Source organism: Apis mellifera, linkage group LG2, assembly GCF_003254395.2.
Source record: "Apis mellifera strain DH4 linkage group LG2, Amel_HAv3.1, whole genome shotgun sequence".
Taxonomy (NCBI): domain Eukaryota; kingdom Metazoa; phylum Arthropoda; class Insecta; order Hymenoptera; family Apidae; genus Apis; species Apis mellifera.
In genome coordinates this window covers 6,206,134-6,225,917 of record NC_037639.1, presented here as the reverse complement: position 1 = coordinate 6,225,917, position 19,784 = coordinate 6,206,134, and the positions used below count along the sequence as shown (strand labels likewise).

The window sequence follows — 19,784 nt, the reverse complement described above, 5'->3', positions numbered from 1 at the left end:
AAATTTGAATTAAAATTAAATATACTTTTTTTACAGAAAATATAATTAATAAATAATATATATAATTTAAATCATTTAATATTAATATATTTTGTATTAATATAACATAATAAATATTTAACAAATTATGAAACGTATAATAAAATAAACACGTATAATAGAATTTTTTATGATGAGTTTTTGAACACACGGGAAATGTACCATCAACCATAGCCTTCTAGAAGCAATCAGCGCATGAAGCCGTAATGGGCGAAAAGAAGTGATTACAAGCTGACGGATTGTGAAAGTGGAAGTTTCAATTTATGTGTTTATTGTAATATTTCTTTATCTCTAAAGTTCTAATAAAATGACGTAAATATTTTTTAAACGATGGTTGATGCTTTATTTCTATTTTCAAATATATTATGTAAGTATGAAATTAGTCTTTCATTACGATTATTTAATGGTTAGAATACTAAAGCATCCATTAGTGTCTTGTCTAGTATCTATAATTATTATTATGAAAAGTATGTTTTTATATAATAAATTTGTCGAATAATACTTATATATTTATACATAGTTCAAATATTCGTTATGAAATATTAATTAATATAATGTTAAATTAATATTTGTATTTAATTGTATCTCAAGAATACTTAGAAATATTGTTATATATTAAAGGTTATTTAAACGATAATTTTTAAGACACTTTATATGATATTTTTATTTTATAAATATAACATAATTAAAACATATACATATTCTTAACTATTTAATACAAATACAAATATTAGATTTCTAATATATTTAGTAAATTTTTATTTTCATCATTACTTTATTATTTATATTTTTTAAATTAATTTTATAAATTAAATTATTATAATTGTAAATATAAATTATAATAATTTATTAAATTCAATAATAAAATTTAAATTCAAAGTCAATTAAATTTTTACTATCTTTTATATTTTTTTTATATTAAATCAGATATTAAATTAATATGTTATATATTTTAGTGAGGACACTGCCATAGTATTATTTAAAATAAGAAATGTCTTATCCTGGTCAACCTCCAATGGGAATACCAGGCATGCCACCAATGCCTTACATGGTTGGCGCACCTCCACCAATTATTGGTGGTGTAATGCCTATGGCACATGTAAGTCAACATAAAATTAAACATTTTATCTTAGCATGGTATTTTTCGTGTTTTTGCGTGGTATTGGTAAATTTTTAATCTTCTGTTAAATATTTTCTATCTGCACTGATAAATTTATAATTTTTTGTTAAATATTTTCTATGCACTTGGGATAAATTAATAAAATCATTTTAATTAAAATCATTAACTAAAATTTTAATATAAAATAATTTAGAAAATATAAATTTTTATTTATTTTGATAGAGAATAAAAATGTATATAATATATTTGTCAAATATTAATCTCTTAATATTTGATTAAATGTAATTAAAAGTTAATATATTATAATTTATTTATAATATTAAACTTGTTTATTTAACTTGTTTTTTAAATAAAAAATAAAAATGTATTTAAATTTTTATTAACAAATAGAATACATATCTTTAGTTATATTAAGAAATAAAATTGAAAAGCATGTAATATTTAATTTTGTTAATGTTGTGCAAATAAATGAACATGTTAAATAAAAGAAATTATTACACAGCTTTATATTTTCAACTTTGTCATAATTATAAATTTTTCTATATATTAATGCAATTATTTTGTATATTATAATAATATTTTGCATTTAAATTATAATGTTAAAGAATGCATATTAATTAACTATTTATGCTGTAGAATTGAATGGATTGAATTGATTATTTTTTAAAAGTTATGTTTTTCACAGAAATCTTTCTCTTCAGTTCCTTCTATTTAATATATGCATGTTTTGCTTTTGTAATAAAGAATAATAAAAAGAAAAAAATTAATATGCTATTAGGGGGAGGGGAGGTTCTGGACTGCATGAGTAGAGATGTGCATTATTAAGAATACTACCATTTATAAAACATAGATGATTCCAACACCCGTATCTGCGATGCAGACCTCAGCTCCAGCTGTGCGGTATGCACGTAACCAAAACCGTCATGACAATAATCGTCGTCGTGAAAGAGAATCTGGTCCACCAGTTACTGTATTTATTGGTAACATTATGGAAAGAGCACCTGATGTGATGATTCGACATATTCTGGGTGCATGTGGTCATGTTCTTTCATGGAAGAGAGTTCAAGCTTTTGGATTTTGCGAATATGCAGGTCCTGATGCAGGTCTTAGAGCAGTTAGATTACTTCATGATATGGAAATAGGTACAAAGAAACTTGTTGTCAAAGTTGATGCAAAAGCTAAAGTTGTTTTGGATCAATTTAAAGGTAAATTTATTTACATATATATATACATATATATATATATATATGTAGATAGAATATTCATATACATATACAATAGTGCTCACTGAAATTTTAATTAAATTGGGATTTGTATTATAATTTAAGAAAATAGTTAATAATTTTTTCTTAGAAATATATTCAAATGTTTTTTTTCACTTATTTTTATCATATTTTTATTCATATATTTGAGTTATATTGAACTTGAAGCACAAATTATATTAGAAAAATATTGAAATTGAATTATTATTAAGTTAATTTAGTAAATGATTTTATTGGAATTTAAGTAAGCACTATTGTATATATATATATGGTCATGTTTTTGGATTTTTTATTTTTTCCATTACAGCGGAAAGAAGAAAAAAATTAAGGGGAGGTCAGTCACCTTTACAAGATGAAACATCAATTGAAGGAACAGAAGGAGAAGAAGGTGAAGATTACATGGATGAGGGTATGAGAGTAGTGGATGCAGATGCACTAGCACGTATTAATCAAATTATAGCTGAACATGCTGCTGATCTAGAAATGGCTCAAGCTGCTCCTGGTAGTGTATTTATTCTGTTGGTAGCAATATATTTAATTAAATTAGGAAACTGTATAATATATGTACATGGTAACAAATATTTTATATATTATAGAAGAACATCAAACGAAAATGGTTGCAAAATCTTTAAACTTGGATGATGCAGAAATAGAAGAAAGTAAAAGAGACTTGATTACCCGAGAAATTGGAAAATTCAGGGAAGTTATGAAGGTAATTATTTTTATAATTATTTTATAAATTTTGTTATGTTATTCCTATTTTTCTGCCCTTCTTTTTTGTCATATTATCAAATATGATATATTAAAATATTAAAAGGTATTAGGAATTGTGGTCAAATAGGATTGGATAAAAAATTTTCAAAAAAATTTAGGTATATAAATAAATATTAATAATTGTTAAAATTATTAGTGTTATTTATATAAATTTTTTATGAAGCATTATAAACATTATTCTATAAAATATTGTAATTTTTCTTAAAAAAAAATTTGCTATTTTAATATTTAATATAATAATGTTACATATTTTTCATTTTTCATTTTTAAAATTTTTTCTTTAAAAAAAAAGTTTTTAAAATAAAAAACTATAATATTCATATATATCACATATATTACATCTTTTTTTTTGTATTTGATTAATATTTAAATGTTAATAGAAATTAATTATTTCTCTATTTTTTTTTTGTTTTGTGATAAATAAATGATTAAGAATATGTTTGTAATACTTTGTAATATTTATTCTATTATCTTAAAAAAATATCAATAAATATAAATTAATTTTTTTTGTTTTTTAAATAAAAAAATAAAATTAATCATTTTATAAATATAAAGAAATAACAAAATATTAATATATTTTTGATGAATAATAATTGGTAAAATTTATACATGAGAAATTCTCAGATATTTTTATAATTTAAATAATATAATGTAATGTAAATATGAATTTATAAACATTTAATGCGTTTAATTTTGATTACATCTATAATTCATGTTAGACAATTGTTGAACTCGCAGCATATCTATATAAAAAATTAAATGCATTTGGGCAGGCAAAAGGGGATTACAAGTGCATAATTATAAACTTTAGTTTTTAAGTATTTTGTGATAAAGTGCGTGTGTGCTATGTTAGCTCTAAATAATTGGAGCCGTGACTCGTTGCTATAATTATAATAACAGGCAGCGTGCGTCGCACACAGCAAACGCACACGCCTAGGAATGCTGTGTGTGGGGACCACTCTTTCACTCACTCATTGGCTCTGAAGGGAGTCAATCACAGCACATCCCTCGTATTTTCGCAGGCAGCTGCAGCCTCGTCGGTAAGTCAGAGTATATCCAACCAACAAAACATGAAAAAACAAGAAATGTGCAATATTAAGACGGGAGAATCGTAACTCTACAACATGCTGACACCGTATAGCCAATATATCTGTTTCTATTGGAACTCCATTTTCTTAATCGTCGCATATAATTCTGCGTTATATTAATAGCATTATTGCTATTGTATTTTGAATACAACTTATTCCATACAATCAAATTTCTTTATCTACTTCTATACTTATTGTGCTAAATTGCTAGCACTAATAATTATATAAAGATATAATTTATCTTCTATTCTATAATATTTTAATTATTTAAAAAAAAATATTTTAAAGAAATAATACAAACTATTTTTGTAATGATACAGATAAAAATATGTCATGGAAAACAAATAAATATTATGATAATTATCAAAATATTAGATTGATATATTTTTAATATATACATATGATTTAAGAAAATATTATTTTATTAATAATAGACAGTATTAATTTTCTATTATATAATTAATTTTATGTTTATTATAAAATTATAGAATATTTATATTATTTTTGAAAATTATAAAATTCTTTAAAATTATCTTATTTGTTTAATTTTTTATATTAAAAATTATGTGTATTATTTTATTTATGATTCATTTTTATATTTATTTTAAAGTCTAGCAGTTTAGTACGAGTATATAGAAGATCAGTAAAGTACCATTTCTAATTTTTACGCATTGTTTAGGATTAAAAAATATCATTTTGAACAAAGAAATTTGACGCTGACATATTTTATAATATATTCTTAGATAGATTATTAATAGGATCGAGACTTTCTGAATCCTACACACAATGAAATGATTTTGTCTTCACAATGGCGACTGTTCAGTTGTTGTCTTTATTTTGTGTAAACAGCTTCTGTCAGCGTCTCGATCAGACATGTAGTACCTAGGTGCGCGCTCCTCCATTCTCCGGTACCACCACACTGACTGACCAAGTCAACTTCACACCGTGAGTAAACTCCACAACCATGAGCCAACACAACCATTCGGTTCTTGTAGTTTTGTTAGTGAACTGCCCATCTGAATACCTATGACCACTGATATTTCATGTTTCAACAGTCTGTTTTTTTCCTCATATGTGCATCTACTTTTATGCACTCAGTTACTCTATCCTTATTAGTTTAAAAGATTATGGGTTATTGTATGGATATCTAATCTTAAAAAATAAGAAAAAACAATTCATAATTTTGAATGTTTTTTCTTATATATTATAATTTTATAAATTATTATATAGGTTATTATATATTATATATATTATATATGCTATATTAATAATGTTATAAGCAGGAAGGAATAAGTTAAGTTAGGCTAATTTTATTACAAAAATAATATTCATCAGAGTCTATGATTTAGGACTCTCCAAGCAGTAACCCATTATTGTTATTATTATATCAAGTAAGGATGAACCATATTAATTTATTTCTAAGACGTTACGTTGATAATACGGGACGATAAGGGTGGGCAAACTTTTGTGTATTTGATATCCAACAGTTTGCTGCATCAGCTGCATAGCCAGAAGAAAACAAAGTTGACAGACGTGTGACAGTTTCTTGGCAAAAGTGAAAGATGTTTTGGTGGAATCCCTTCTTCGTGATGACTCCGCTTCTGATTGGTATAATACTTTCTAATAATTATTGAGTATTGACAAGAAATCTAAATATTCACCCCTTTCGACTCTTAGTCTTATATAGCTTTAGACACTATTAATTTACAGGCACATTCGCAATGTTGTAAGTACATTGGGTGGCCTCTACAATGCGTCTGTTAGCATTAAGGTATTCTTAATCTAAGTAGAGCTTAAGAAATTTCTTATGCTTGTTTCCAAAATTTATACCTGCACTTAGGTAATTGATATGTAAACAAGATTTCGTGTAAGATGCTGCTGACCGAGAATACTCTAGTGGAGTGAGTATACTACATTGAGATGAACAGAATTATGATACTTGATATGTGGTTAATTTTTGTGCAACTAGTAATCGTTCAACATTGCAATTTAAAATGTTAGATATTAAAATTTAAGAAATAAATTTTTAAGTTTCTTGTTTTTTATAAGGAATTGAAACTTCCTTATAATAAAATATTTTATTCCAAATAGTAAAATTTTTTCAATTTGTCAATAATATCAATATACTTTTTATATAGTTTGTAAAATCTCTCTTTTTATATATATATATATATATATATATATATATATATGTACATATATATATACACGCATACATGCATATATATATGTATATATATATATATATATATATATATATATATTATATATATTACTTTTTGAACAATACAAATTGTTTGTGTGAATATTTTATATGAGATATTTCATATTTCATTAATATGCATATGTATTTGGGCATCTATATTTTGACTTAAAAAAATAATAATACTGCACTATTATAGTGTAATGATATTACCACTTTTATATACATTAACTAACTTTACACTTACAGTAACCTTTTTCTACCCTTTAATTTTTATAACTCAGGAGGATACGATTGCTAGTTTTTGCGTTTTATTATCACAGCCTGATAAGTTTTCTATTAATTATTTAGTCTCACCTATTTTTTTATTTTTGTGTTTTATAGAAGCAGGAAGAGGAGAAGGCTCAAGTAAAACGGAAGAAAGAAGCTGTTGAAAAAGAAGAACGAGAGAAACGGGAAAAAGAGCGACGAGATAGGCGAGATGGCAGTAGTACTAAAGATGACCAGGACGGTGATCTTGGTAGTCCTACATCTCATAAGGGTCGTAGTAGTAGTACTGGAAGTAGTAGAAGAGATAAACGACGATCTAAATCTAGGTAATAATATTCATATTATTTATCATAATGATTTTTAAAAGCAATTTCATTTTAAAACTTATATATATATATATATATATATAATATGCATTATATAAAACATATATTTATTATATATATTAGTTATTACAAAATAAATTACATTATCTAATATAATGCATAAATTTAATATTTAATTATATATTTATATGTTTATAATTTTAATATAATTAAATAGAAAAAAAATTGAATTGATATTTAAAATTTTACTATTATGATCAGATTTGATAATGATTTTATATGATTTATTATTTAAGATCGAAGGAACGAGATAGAGATCGTCAGAGAAGTGATAGAGAACGTGATAGAGATAGAGATAGAGAAAGAGACAGAGAACGAGAACGAGAAAGAGATCGTGATCGTGAAAGAGAACGTGAACGTGAACGTGAAAGAGACAGAGAAAGGGAAAGAGACAGAGAACGTGAAAGAGAACGTGAAAGAGAAGAAGCAAGGAAAACTGAAAGAGAAATTATGCGTGAAAGAGAGGAAGAGGAAGAGGCGAAGGAAAGGAAAAAAAACGAAAGAAGAGCAAGAGAAAAAGAAGCAGCTTATCAAGAACGTTTGAGAGCATGGGAAACACGGGAACGTCGTAAACAAAAAGAATATGAAAAAGAAACGGAAAAACGTCGAGCAAAACGGGAAGCACGAGAAAGAGAAGCAAAACGATTGAAAGAATTTCTCGAAGACTATGATGATGAAAGAGATGATGCTAAATATTACAAAGGTAAAGAACTTTCACGTCGTTTGGAAGAGAGAGCACTTGAAGCTGAAGCCGATTCACGAGATCGTTGCGCTGAACGTCAAGAACTTCAACGTCTTCGCGATAAACTTTATGCTGATGCTTCTCATCCAGATCCAGCAGCTGAATTTGAAAGGGTACAATAATTTTAAATAGCATTATATTTAGATTTATTATTTATTATAATATTAATCAATTAGAATTATATTATTTATTCATTGTTCTATTTGAACAAAATATATTTTTTTATATAGTATATATATATTATATAGTGTGTGTATCTATATATATATATATATATATATATGTATATAATTCATTGTTTATTTTATTATTATATAATTTTCATTATATTATATAATAAAATAATGTATTTGTTATTATTTAATTTTAGTTGAAAGCTGAAAGGGAGGAACAATATAAGCCTAAACCGGTTATTACAATAATTGACGAAGAAGATGAAAAAGTAGTGAAAAAAGAAAAGGAAGTTATGCCACCTATAGAAACTGAACCAATAGAAAGTGATAGTGACGAATGTGTGCAATTTGATGATGCTTCCCAATCAGAAGTACCATCTAGAACACCACCCAGACATCATCATCATCATCGAAGACATCATCGTCATCATCAAAATCATCATCGTGATGGGGAAGAAAATGAGGAAGTTGTAGAAACGGATAGAGAGAGTGTAAAGGGTACGAGATCGTCACCTTCGCATCAAACAGTAACAACACCAGTTCAATCCATTCCACCCACGTTAGACGAAGATTCACGTATGTCTCTTGTTAGTGAACCAGAAAAAACGGGTAGTAGTGAGTAAATAATGTAATTTTTTAATTTATAAGAAGATATATTCTTTATTTCTGTATCACATTTATATCGCTACAGGTAACTTTATACCATTTGCCATGGGAAGCGGAGGAAATCGTGGTGGTGATCATGGAATTGGTAATAAAACTCCTGCTAGTCCAAGTACAGCTGTTAATGTTAGTTCACAACAAATAAATCAGAATAAAAAGAAAGGTCGAATTGACGTTAAAGACGTATTTAATAATGACGATGACGATGATGGTGCTAATAATGCAAAGAAACGTAAATTAGTTCCTTTAGGTAATATATAAATAGATAAATTATTAATTTATTTTTTATTTAAATAATTTTTTATATAATTTTATACAATTTTTTATACAAATTATATTTTAGATTACGGCGAGGAGAAAAAGAAAAAATCTAATGAAGAAGCTCCTAAAGCTGGAAAAGAAGAAAGTACAAAAAGTCAAGAGGAGAAACGAAAGCACATAAAATCTCTTATTGATAAAATACCTACAGATAAAAATGCTTTATTTGGATATCAACTTGATTGGGCAGTAATAGATAATGTAAGACGTATTTTTAATATTTTTAACAATGTGTTTCATTATTTTGATATAATATCATAAATAAATAAGATATATTAAATTTTTTTATTTTTATAGACATTAATGGAAAAAAGGATAAGGCCGTGGATTAACAAAAAAATTATTGAATATATTGGAGAACCTGAACCTACATTAGTAGATTTTATTTGTAGTAAAGTAATGGCTGGCAGTTCTCCTCAGGGCATACTTGATGATGTACAGATGGTAAATGATTTTTGTTCTGTCAAATGTAAAATATTAATTTATTGATTTTATTACGATATATATTATAGGTATTGGATGAAGAAGCAGAAGTTTTTGTAGTGAAAATGTGGAGGTTATTAATTTACGAAGTTGAAGCTAAAAAAATGGGCTTAGTTAAATAAATGAAATATCAATTAAAGTACTAAACTCGACTTGAAAATTTATACTACACATCAAACTCCTTTGGTTAAAATGTACTATTTAGATTATATATCCTAATATACAATTACTTATGTATAATTTGTAGGATTTTTCGCTAGATGAAAAACAAGGTGTTGCTCGATTGATAGGTAAACTAAATGTGTAGCAATTGAAATGTTAAATACAAATTGTAATTACGATTTATAATATTTGAGTTGTGTTTTTCTAAATTTGCTTATCCATAGTTTTATAAAAAAAACCTTTTATTAATATGTTTATAAATAATAGATTTTTTTTTTTTTTAGATATTTCAAAAAGCTTAATAGATATAAATTTTATTAGATGATTATATAATCCTATTAATCATAAATGTTCCTACAAATTGCAAAGCAGTTTAATTTGTACATAGATAAGTATAGTAAAAATAATTATTTTTCTTAAGACATTTGTAATCTCTTTAAGTTAATATTCTATGTTTTTATATTGAATTAGTTTAATTAAGGTAGTTATTAAAAATATTATTATATATTTTCTATTCAATGAAAAACACGATATTTAAAAAAAGAAACTATTTTTATGGTAATATAATTAATGAAAAGTTATAAATTAATAATAATACAAGAGGGTATGAAATAAATTTTTTTATAAGAGAGGTAAGTAGGAATTAGTAAAAGATTTGGAAAAAAATTGGAAAAAATAAGGTAATGATTCAAATATATTACGCTATTAATGTATTAATTATATAATAAATACATAATACATAAAAACATAATAATAATAATAAAATTTTAATTTGATGAATAATTTTTTTTGTTCAATTTTAATTACAATATTTAATACTATATAAAAATATGAATTTGAGTATCTAATATTTTGTGATATAATTTTATGAAAAATTCATATAATTTGAAAAATAAATATACATTTTTTTCTTTTTACAATTTTTTTTTAATTTTTCGCTTATTTTAGCTTATCAATGTTAATACTTTAACTTAACAATATTAACTTGATTTTTCATGTAATATATAATAGTTTTCAATGTTGTTATAATAAGTTCTAAAATATTATTTATTTATGCAAATGTTAATTAATTATAATTATTATTTAAAATTTAATTATTATTTAACTTAACAATATTAACTTGATTTTTCATGTAATATATAATAGTTTTCAATGTTGTTATAATAAGTTCTAAAATATTATTTATTTATGCAAATGTTAATTAATTATAATTATTATTTAAAAAGCTTTTTATTAAGCTTTTTTTTCCTTATAAAATATTCACAATTTGCAAGATTCAAACAATATCAGATTCAAGATTAATACCAGAATTATTGATTCTAAATATATATTATAAATAAACAATTAAAGGGAAAGCATATTTATAAAATTTTATTAAGATCTTGCAATGTATAACATAAATCTTAATTTCAAAATATTTGATACTCATCTATCAAAGAAAGAACAAACACAATTTCAAATGATTTCTAAGATTAAATAATTTGATTATTTTATTGAGATACAAAAAGAAAAGTTGATGATTATCGATTTCAAAAAAAAAAGAAAAAGAAGAAAAACAATTCTAAACTATTATGAATTCTATTTTGCAGGTGATGAATCGTTACATGTTTGTAGTGGAATCTGTAGAAAGTTAGCGAGACGGGTGTCCCGACTGCGTAGCACTACTTCTCATATTATTTGTCGTTAAGTGCATGAAAGCTTTTTTCGAGGGCTTAATACAAGCTCTCGGTTAATAGCGGAGCATTATTGTGTTCACGGGAACACGAGTGCGGCACAGCTTAGAGTCGCTCTCTCAGTCTCCTTTCTCTCTTCTCTCTTCTCTTCGGCACTATACGAAAAACGCAGGCAGCCCAACCTTTTATGGATTCTTTGTCGCGACGCGATTATGTACAGCCAGTCTTCTCGTCGCCACCTCTTTTTCCTGCCTTTTTCTTATGTATTTATACACACGAATTTCGCTGAAACGCGCGTATTTCCTTTTAAAGCGGCCTCGATGCAGTCTTACTGATGCACGCTCGGCTGCGACCAATTTTTACCAACGCTGACAAGAGACAATGCTTTTGTGCGCGAAATGCATCCTGGATGGGAAGGGAGAAACGTATGAACATTGATGATTGAACAATCGCATTGTATGTATATGAATAAATGACAAAAATCCGATTAGCACGATTAATTTATACGTTTTGAACAATCAGCTCAAATTATTAATATGATTAACATTAATATTATCTTTCAAATTATATATTTTGTACATATACATACATTTTCTAAATTATGTAACTAACATAAACTGACGATGATTTGATTTGATAATAAACGTTCAAGTTGATCCTCTAATTGTTCAATTGTAAAGTATGTATGATACTATTGATAAATTACATTATTTTGAATTTTTATGAAAATTCCTGTCAATAATTTCATTTCATATTTTCCAGCTGTTGTAATATCTTGGTAAACAGCGTGGAGAGGTAGGAAAACGAGCAGTGCAAGCTCTCGGTTTACCACGGCCAATTCAATGACTATAGTATACTGTACAAAGCACATTACCTGCAACAATTGCATTATCCGCCAGACTATGTATCGTGTTGGTACCACATCCACATTAGATTTGAAGATGCTTCGGCTTAATGAATTTTATTGATGATTTTGGAATGGCCTCTAGTTAAACATTTGTACACATGTACACAATTTTCACGAGAAAGAAAATTCGTGCAATATAGAAGTATTCCAGAATAATTTAATCCGATAGAAATTTTTATCGCTTTCATTATAATCAAACCTAACTTACTATTCTTGGATTATTATTTTGTAATATTAAAAAAAAGAAAACAATTCACCATTCGATGCACATATATCGAAAGACAGATTAAAAATTGACACAAGGATTTACAAAAGGAAGTCGACTCGATACACAAATGAAGAAGAGAAATTGTCTGAAACAGGTATCACCCACAGGAAGAGAGGAAATTAATCGTGAGCCCGTTACGATGAGATACGCGAAACACACACACAGGGGTACGAGAGATAGCAGTAATGCGAGACACAGAGCACGAGGGGAAGGAGCAGAGAACATTTTACAGAAGAAACGTGCCCGCCAGACGATCGACGGGAGGAGAGAAGAAAAAAAGGAGGGGGTGTTTGGGCGAAAGGACTCAAGGAATCGTCGCACGTATCTGGCAGCGGAAGATGAAACGGTAACGAGTGTAGTTCACGGTAACTAAATATTCGCGGGATCGCATCGCAGGGGGCCGCAGGGTGGGAAAAAGGGGGAGGCGAATGCTTTCGCCGCGGCCCTATTCGACGTCGCCATGCTGTGTGTATGCAATCGTCGTCGCCGCTCGTGGAGACAATTTATTCTCACGGTTTCGCGCGCAATTTGCCACGGGCACGTGTAACGAGGATAACGAGAATCATCGAATGAAAAGCCAACGTCGCGGCTGCAAATTGCATTTCACGCGACATTTGCTATAACACCTGCCGCGAATATTTCTAGCCGGCCTCCTCCTCCTCCTCCTCCTCCCACGAATGCCTTCTTCCTTTTTTCGAATATCGAAAGGCAGATCAAGCGTTCGATACGTTTGTTTCATTCCTTTCCTTCTCTTTTATATCTTATCGTTCCTTACACGCATCTTCTATCGATTTATTTCGTCGATTATTGGATAACCTTGTCTGATTATTAGAAGAGGAATAGTTGTTGAATCGTCGAAGTTACTATTAATATATCATAACAGTTGCTTTTTTATGGAACAATTTCAACGATTGAGAGAAATGGATATCAACTTGTTTCATGAATTTTTATCAATGTAACAAGTTGTTACAGGATAAAAAAAGGGAGAACCGTTGTTTCATACAGAAACGGATGATATATCGTTCAAAGTTTGTTACTTTCTTCGATTCCTCTTTCCCAGGACAAGCATAAACGGTTTAAATAATTTGCTTCAACCTGTTTGAATAACACACTGGGAGAATGAAATTTCCAATTAACTTTTAATTAAATTTTTCTAATCGATTATCATCGTTTGCACGCCACTACGTGGAGGAACAATTAACCAGAACATTCCCAACAGAAGCGGGAAGTTATTTCACTGTTCTTACCAAAGTAGGGAGGGGGAGGAATGAAAGAAAGAAAAGAAAGAAAGAAAGAAAGAAAGAAAAAAAAGAGAAGGAAGGAGGGAACGATTAATGCTCGCGCCAAGTTTTTATTGCGGGAATTCAATTTCCAAAATAAACATTTGCGAAGAGAACAACTGTTGACAAGTCCATTCTCGCGCGAGTTTCAACATTTACGCCGAACGTTCCTCGACATTTCGCCTCATATATTTCGCCGTTTCCACCGTTTCATCGGCAACGATCGATACCACGGCTATTTTTCCTCCCGTTCCGAGTCAACTGCATCGACACTCGCATGAAAAAACAAATTAAATCTCCTAGACAAGAATTTTCTTCGGTTGAAAATATAGAGCGAGAAAAGAGAGAAGGAAAATGAACTTAAATAAGATAAAAAAAAAAAAAAAAGACAATTGAAACCATTATAGACGGAGATATGAGCTGGCGATCCGCCTCATTTTTGAAAGCCGGAAAAGAAAGTGGCCGCGACAAGGCTGTTCAAATATTTGAATAATTTTCTCTCGGTTGCGGAAGAGCTTTATAGTGAAATTACCGACTCTAGATATAAAAAAAAAAAATCGTAAAAGGAGTAAACGAGTTTCAGGAAATGAAATATAAAACTCCCCCTCGTGATATTTAGTTATGATATCGTTCGACGAAACAGGATCATAGATTAATCAAAAAAAAAAAAAAGAAAAAAGAAGAATTTATTCAATATTCAATTTATAGAAGCAAGTATCGACGAATGACCAAGCATCGACGCTTGAATTTTTATCGGTAATAAAAAAATAGATGAAGCTATAAAAAAGCTTCTTGTATTTATGATCATATACGAGCTATATATATATATCTATATCAATTCTTTGTGAAGATGCGACGAAAGATGCAGGAAGAAGTAATTTGTCATTCTTTCCACAAACCTTTCCTATTAAATTAACTCTTAATTGTCTTTCTATTTACACTCCAACCGGTCGAAAACTGGTTTTCATCGGATGACAAGTACGATAATACGATTTCGAAATTGCACGAAGGAGCCGAACTCTCCCCTCAGCTGTGCAACGGAAGCTGCGACGACGACGACGGGGGGGGAGGGGAGGGGAGGGCCGATAGAAGAATGGTGTAGCCGCAACACACCGGTGTAGGTTCGCATCGCGGCTAAGTGACGGGGGTGCAGGATGCCTGGGGGGATGGAGAATGGATGCGGATCGCGGCTGTGAAAGAGAATGACGCAGTGGCGGGCGGTAGCAACCACATAAGCGCGAAGATGAAGAAGCAATTATTCTAATGGAGGCTTTGGGAGGATTGTAGCCGGGACAAGTGAGGTAATCCATGAATAATACCTGTACCCTTCTCTCACCCGTTCTCTCACACTACCCGCGCTACCCGCTACGCTCACCCATCTTCTCGCGTCGTCTGCCTGTTGTCCTGTCTTCCCTCCTCCCCTCCGCCCGCTAATATTATGCTAAACTCCGGTTAAATCCTCGAATACCAGGCCCGGCCACAGATACACAGGTATCTCGGACCAACTCCATCGAGGCTCCATCCTCTACACATCTTCTCAGCCTATTTTTCTCCCTTTCTGTCTCCTCTAGCTATCCGTTTCTCTCCAACTCGAATGTTAATTCGAGAGTGTGCATAAGAATCGAGAGGGGGGTGAGATCTATTCGAGAAGGATGATGGGAGGGAATTGAAATTCCGGAAATTTTCCATCCGGTCTGAATCTTTCCTCGATCTTCGAGGACCCTCTTTCGATCCCTCTATCTATCTGTAACAGGATTTTTTGGGCGAAAAGGGAAGCTTTTATCCGGATCCATTCGAGAATTTTGGAAGAATGATACCCCGGCCCGAGGAGAGCTTTATTTACGTATATTCATATACGTGTATTTAAGCTGGAATTTCACGAGCCCTTATTCTCGAAGAAAGCCAAGCCAACGCGATTATAGATTTTTTTTTTTGTGTAAGGATTATCGGTATCGGAATGGAGATCGGATATTTCTTAAGCTTAGAGATATTTTTACGTGTCCTGTTTTTTTTTTTCTTTTTATACTCCGAATGTAGAAACGTGAACGAGGAAAAGTTATATAACGAAATTTGCACTCGTGTTCCGTCTCACTCGTTTCTCCAAACATTATAACTATTAATCGGACGATATATTAGAAACGGGGGATATATATTCCGTCCAGCAACGTCAAAGAAGGTTAATTAAAATAGTCAAAGCAATTCGGACAACGGTATCCCTTTTAACGGAGCCACCGTCCTGGAACGAAACACGTGATATTACAGTGAACGACGCCGAACTCTCATCCGTGTAATATTACCGCGAGAACGCGAATCCAGTTTCCCATTTCCACGCCCGAAAATAATACGCGCTGTTATGGAAATTTCAACGTTACTTTTATGGAAATATCCGTGGCATCCGTTGTCGTTTCGTTGCTCGGACGGGACGGACACATTTTAGCGCGGTTATCCCTCGCCTTGTCCCCTTGAATTAAACGAATTATTATTCATAAATGTGATCGCTTCTTCAATTTTTGAATGCGATACGATAATACTTTTTTTAAATCGTGCAATTAATCCAACGTTTTCAACTCGAAGGGGCAAAAAGATAAGGGAGGAAAGGGATTATGAAGAATCGTTCGAGGGAGAGACGATTCGGGAATATTTTCACGATCTCGTTGTTTCGCGCGTCGCCCCTTTCTTCCTTTCGCGCCGCGCCGCGAGGAGAAGGCTGTGCACTACTTTTTATATTACTATTCTTTGGGAAAAACCGTGGCCATGCACCACCACAATTTCTGCGTCTAGGATAAAATCGGAAGTAATCACGAGAAGTGGGGATCCCGGGTGCGCGCGCTCGCTCGCTCGGCCACGCGCTCGAATTGAAGGGTGGGACGAGGGGTTGAAAGGGAATGAACGTGAGAAAAGCGTGGAGAAGCGGTGAGAAAGAGGCCGTAGCAGGCGTAGGAGGGAGAAGGATGAAGGAAAAAGTAAGCGGAGTGCAGCGTATCAGAGCTCGTGCAACGCTGCATCAAGCGGCTCACGATGCACTTAGGGATATTAGTAAAGGCCTGTCGAATGAGAGCCGGCTCTGGGACTGTGCCTTCGCCGAAATACTGCTTTTAACTCGTTAATCGCCGCAAGGATCCTGTTGCAAGGAAACAAGGTTAATAATCTTGGATGATTTTTTTTTAATTATAATCACCTTTTATCACAATGCAAACAACTTGAAAATTTGTGGATGAGATGGGATGAAAGATATTTCTTCATTGATGGACAAGTGATACGTGTCCGTATATAGTCAGCCATCGAGTCTATATAATTGAGATTTCCAACTTGAGATAAGAGATAAAGATTTCTTATTCCTGGAGAGATATATTATTAGATTGTTTGTCAAGTATTAAAAGACGTTATTTTTACGAAGATAATATTTATTCACGTTAATCAGTTTAACGTGATGGAACAATCAAGACGCCCCCTCGTCCGTAAACGCGGCACAATGACGGGCTTTGCTTACGTGCCGATTATTCTTCCGACCATGAACGAGAATTACTTGAGAGAATGATAATTACAAAGCGTCTACGGGAACGAAGTTATATTCACCGGAGCTGGTGGGATTAAATATTTCATTTATGTCTGCAGGTCCGACTTAATCGGTTTACGTTCTTTGGGAGTTGGAAAAACCCCCCCGGAACCGGTAGAAAGATTTACCGCCGCTTGAAATTCTGCAGCTTTATACGTGTAACACCCGAAGAATTTTCCAAACCGATCGTTAAGAAAGAACTTTTTCGTTTTTCGAAAGGAAAAAAAATATTGCAATCTTATCAATCGATTTTTTTATCAATCGAATCTCATTCTACGAGAGGATGAGATTCGATAATTCTTGCCAAATATCTCATCGCGTTTTGCAAATAATATATTTTTCATTTTGAGATAAATATAAGAGTATCGTTTGATCTTTTAATAATACTCTAAAAAAGAAAAGAAAAGAAGAGATAAATTCAATGGTAAATTGTCTCCTGAAAAATTGGAAAGGATAAGAGTTTTTTTCTTTTTTAGAAAAATAATACAAATATATCTCTTTGTAGAAAATATATATATATATTTTTTATTATATTTGCTATTATTTTTCTTCTTTAGAAACTGATAGATTTCCAAGATTAATTTAAATTCTATCTCGATGCTGTATTAAGTACTAATTGCGGTTGGTATTTGGCCAGACTATTGAGTTTCGCCGTGACTACCCTCGAACGGCATAATACATTGTGCGTTCGAGACTAATCGAGACTCGTTAGTCGATTAGGATCATTATACCGTTTCTAATGCGAATTACCAAGAATCGTAAATTTCAACCATTACCGGCTCGCTAAATCGGCCGTATAATACCGTTTTAGCGGTTTTTATGAAGCTCGAAGCGCGAATTAGAGGCGCAAAATTTGTAGGACCGGTTCCTGCGGATTCGTAATCTTTTCATTTTCTACCGTATATTTGTTTTACCATATCTTTTCCTATGATAAAAAGTTGTAAATTGAGATTGAATTTACAACGTCGAGATTAAATTATGAAATCTCTTTGTTAAGTTGTTTATGCTAGTAAAAAAGTTGGTTAATGAAAAGATAATGGCGATAGTTTGTTTTTTGTTATCCGAAGTTATGTTTAAGCAAGTATTAAATTTGCGAAGATAAAATTAGGTAGAATTTTTATTATCATTATTGTAGAATGTTTAATAGATATTCGATGGTTTTTGCGAAATATTTGTTGTCTTTTTTTTTTGCAAGGGAATTGAAAAATTGAAAAATTTTTATCGCGGAATTATAACGGAACGATAAAACTATTCTATTTCAAATTTTTCAAGAGTTTATTTAAATATCACGTTTCAAAGTATGTTCAATAACGATAACTGAATTATATCGTTGAATTTATCGACCAGAAGACGAAATATAATCCATTGACACCTAAAATTCCGGGGTATAACAAAGCCGACGAATCTCTGTAATAATCGACACCATCTCTGTGCAATAAAACGAACTGTTTATTTCATAAATTGGTCGTGAAATTTGCGGAATCATCGACGCGAGGGTGAAATTGATTTAATTTCATCGCAATTGCAAAGATAATTTCTATGTTCGTTTACCTAAAATTTCATCGTTCCATCGTCAATTTCATCTACCAATTTCGTTCATGTTCACTACAAATACTCATTTATTCGTTTATTATCACATCTAGATGAATCGTTATCATTCATCATCTCTCTCTCTCTTTGTTGTTTTCTTCATTCGATAATAATAATATAATAAAATAACGTAAAAAAATTATATCGTGCTCTTTGTTACATAACAATATAAAATTTTGGAAATAGTTCATCGTACTATTTCTTATCACGTGAAATTCAATCGTGAATCACATATTATTCAAAGATTAAATTTTTTTTCTCAATCATTTTATTATTAATAAAACGATGATTCCGTCGAAATTTCGAGTTTCGAATTAGCTCGGCGAGGAATTGTCCCGCTTGCTCGAATTTCCGTTCGATTGTGCGATCGGTTTCGCGCCCCTCCGCCATTTGAAATCGTATATTCGTTTCGCATGCTAAAATAGGTAATCGGAAGTCTGCGAAATGAAAGGAAGCTGCGACCCTCCGACCACTACCTGTTGCTATCGTGGACAGTAAGTAACAGGAGCCGGTGGATAGATTTCATTTCATTGGCTGCTTCGAATTTTAATGAAATCTCTCTCGACCGAAAAGAGGAGGGAAATAGCTGCTTCGAATTATTATGCATTTCGAGAGATTTAAAATTCTACTTTGGAGCGTTTCTCGCTTCTATAGTTTTCTTTTCTTTAAAAATTATCCCTTAAAATATACAATATATACAATTTTCTGATTCTACAATTTTACATTAGAGAATTGGAAATACAAAAGTAACAACGAGTAACAAATTTGAAGTATATTTGATAAATTTTTATAAAAATATATCTTTATTAAAATCAAATTATAGGATA

At 30.5% G+C, this 19,784-nt stretch overlaps 1 protein-coding gene and 1 long non-coding RNA gene across 4 annotated transcripts; both read left to right on the top strand.

Annotated features, from left to right (window-relative positions):
- The first annotated feature begins 221 nt into the window (after positions 1–221).
- On the top strand, positions 222–9,693 carry LOC408705 (RNA-binding protein 25). Of its 3 annotated transcripts, none has more exons than XM_026438908.1 (12): positions 222–406; positions 996–1,138; positions 2,040–2,364; positions 2,729–2,923; positions 3,018–3,133; positions 6,871–7,082; positions 7,379–7,997; positions 8,255–8,672; positions 8,749–8,970; positions 9,064–9,239; positions 9,336–9,482; positions 9,551–9,693. In XM_026438908.1, exons 2-12 carry the CDS (start codon positions 1,031–1,033, stop codon positions 9,641–9,643), a joined length of 2,631 nt encoding a protein of 876 aa, XP_026294693.1. In that variant the 5' UTR covers positions 222–406; positions 996–1,030; the 3' UTR covers positions 9,644–9,693. The 3 variants fall into 3 exon arrangements, with proteins under 3 accessions (XP_026294693.1, XP_026294692.1, XP_016766449.2); XM_026438907.1 differs by having other exon boundaries at positions 2,010–2,364; positions 3,021–3,133; XM_016910960.2 differs by having other exon boundaries at positions 2,010–2,364.
- Positions 9,694–10,914: 1,221 nt separating this feature from the next.
- Positions 10,915–17,846, top strand: LOC107964103. The gene is made up of 3 exons (XR_001702281.2): positions 10,915–12,035; positions 12,119–15,112; positions 17,427–17,846. It is a non-coding gene; the product is annotated as an uncharacterized LOC107964103 (long non-coding RNA).
- The last annotated feature ends 1,938 nt before the right edge of the window (positions 17,847–19,784 follow it).

What these genes read in the sequence shown, in the direction of transcription:
- LOC408705 (XM_016910960.2), top strand. Translation starts at nt 1,031, where the DNA reads ATGTCTTATCCTGGTCAACCTCCAATGGGAATACCAGGCATGCCACCA. An exon ending in TGTTTTGGATCAATTTAAAG is followed by an intron (nt 2,365 to 2,728) that starts GTAAATTTATTT and finishes TTTCCATTACAG; the next exon opens with CGGAAAGAAGAAAAAAATTA. An exon ending in TACTTGATGATGTACAGATG is followed by an intron (nt 9,483 to 9,550) that starts GTAAATGATTTT and finishes TATATATTATAG; the next exon opens with GTATTGGATGAAGAAGCAGA.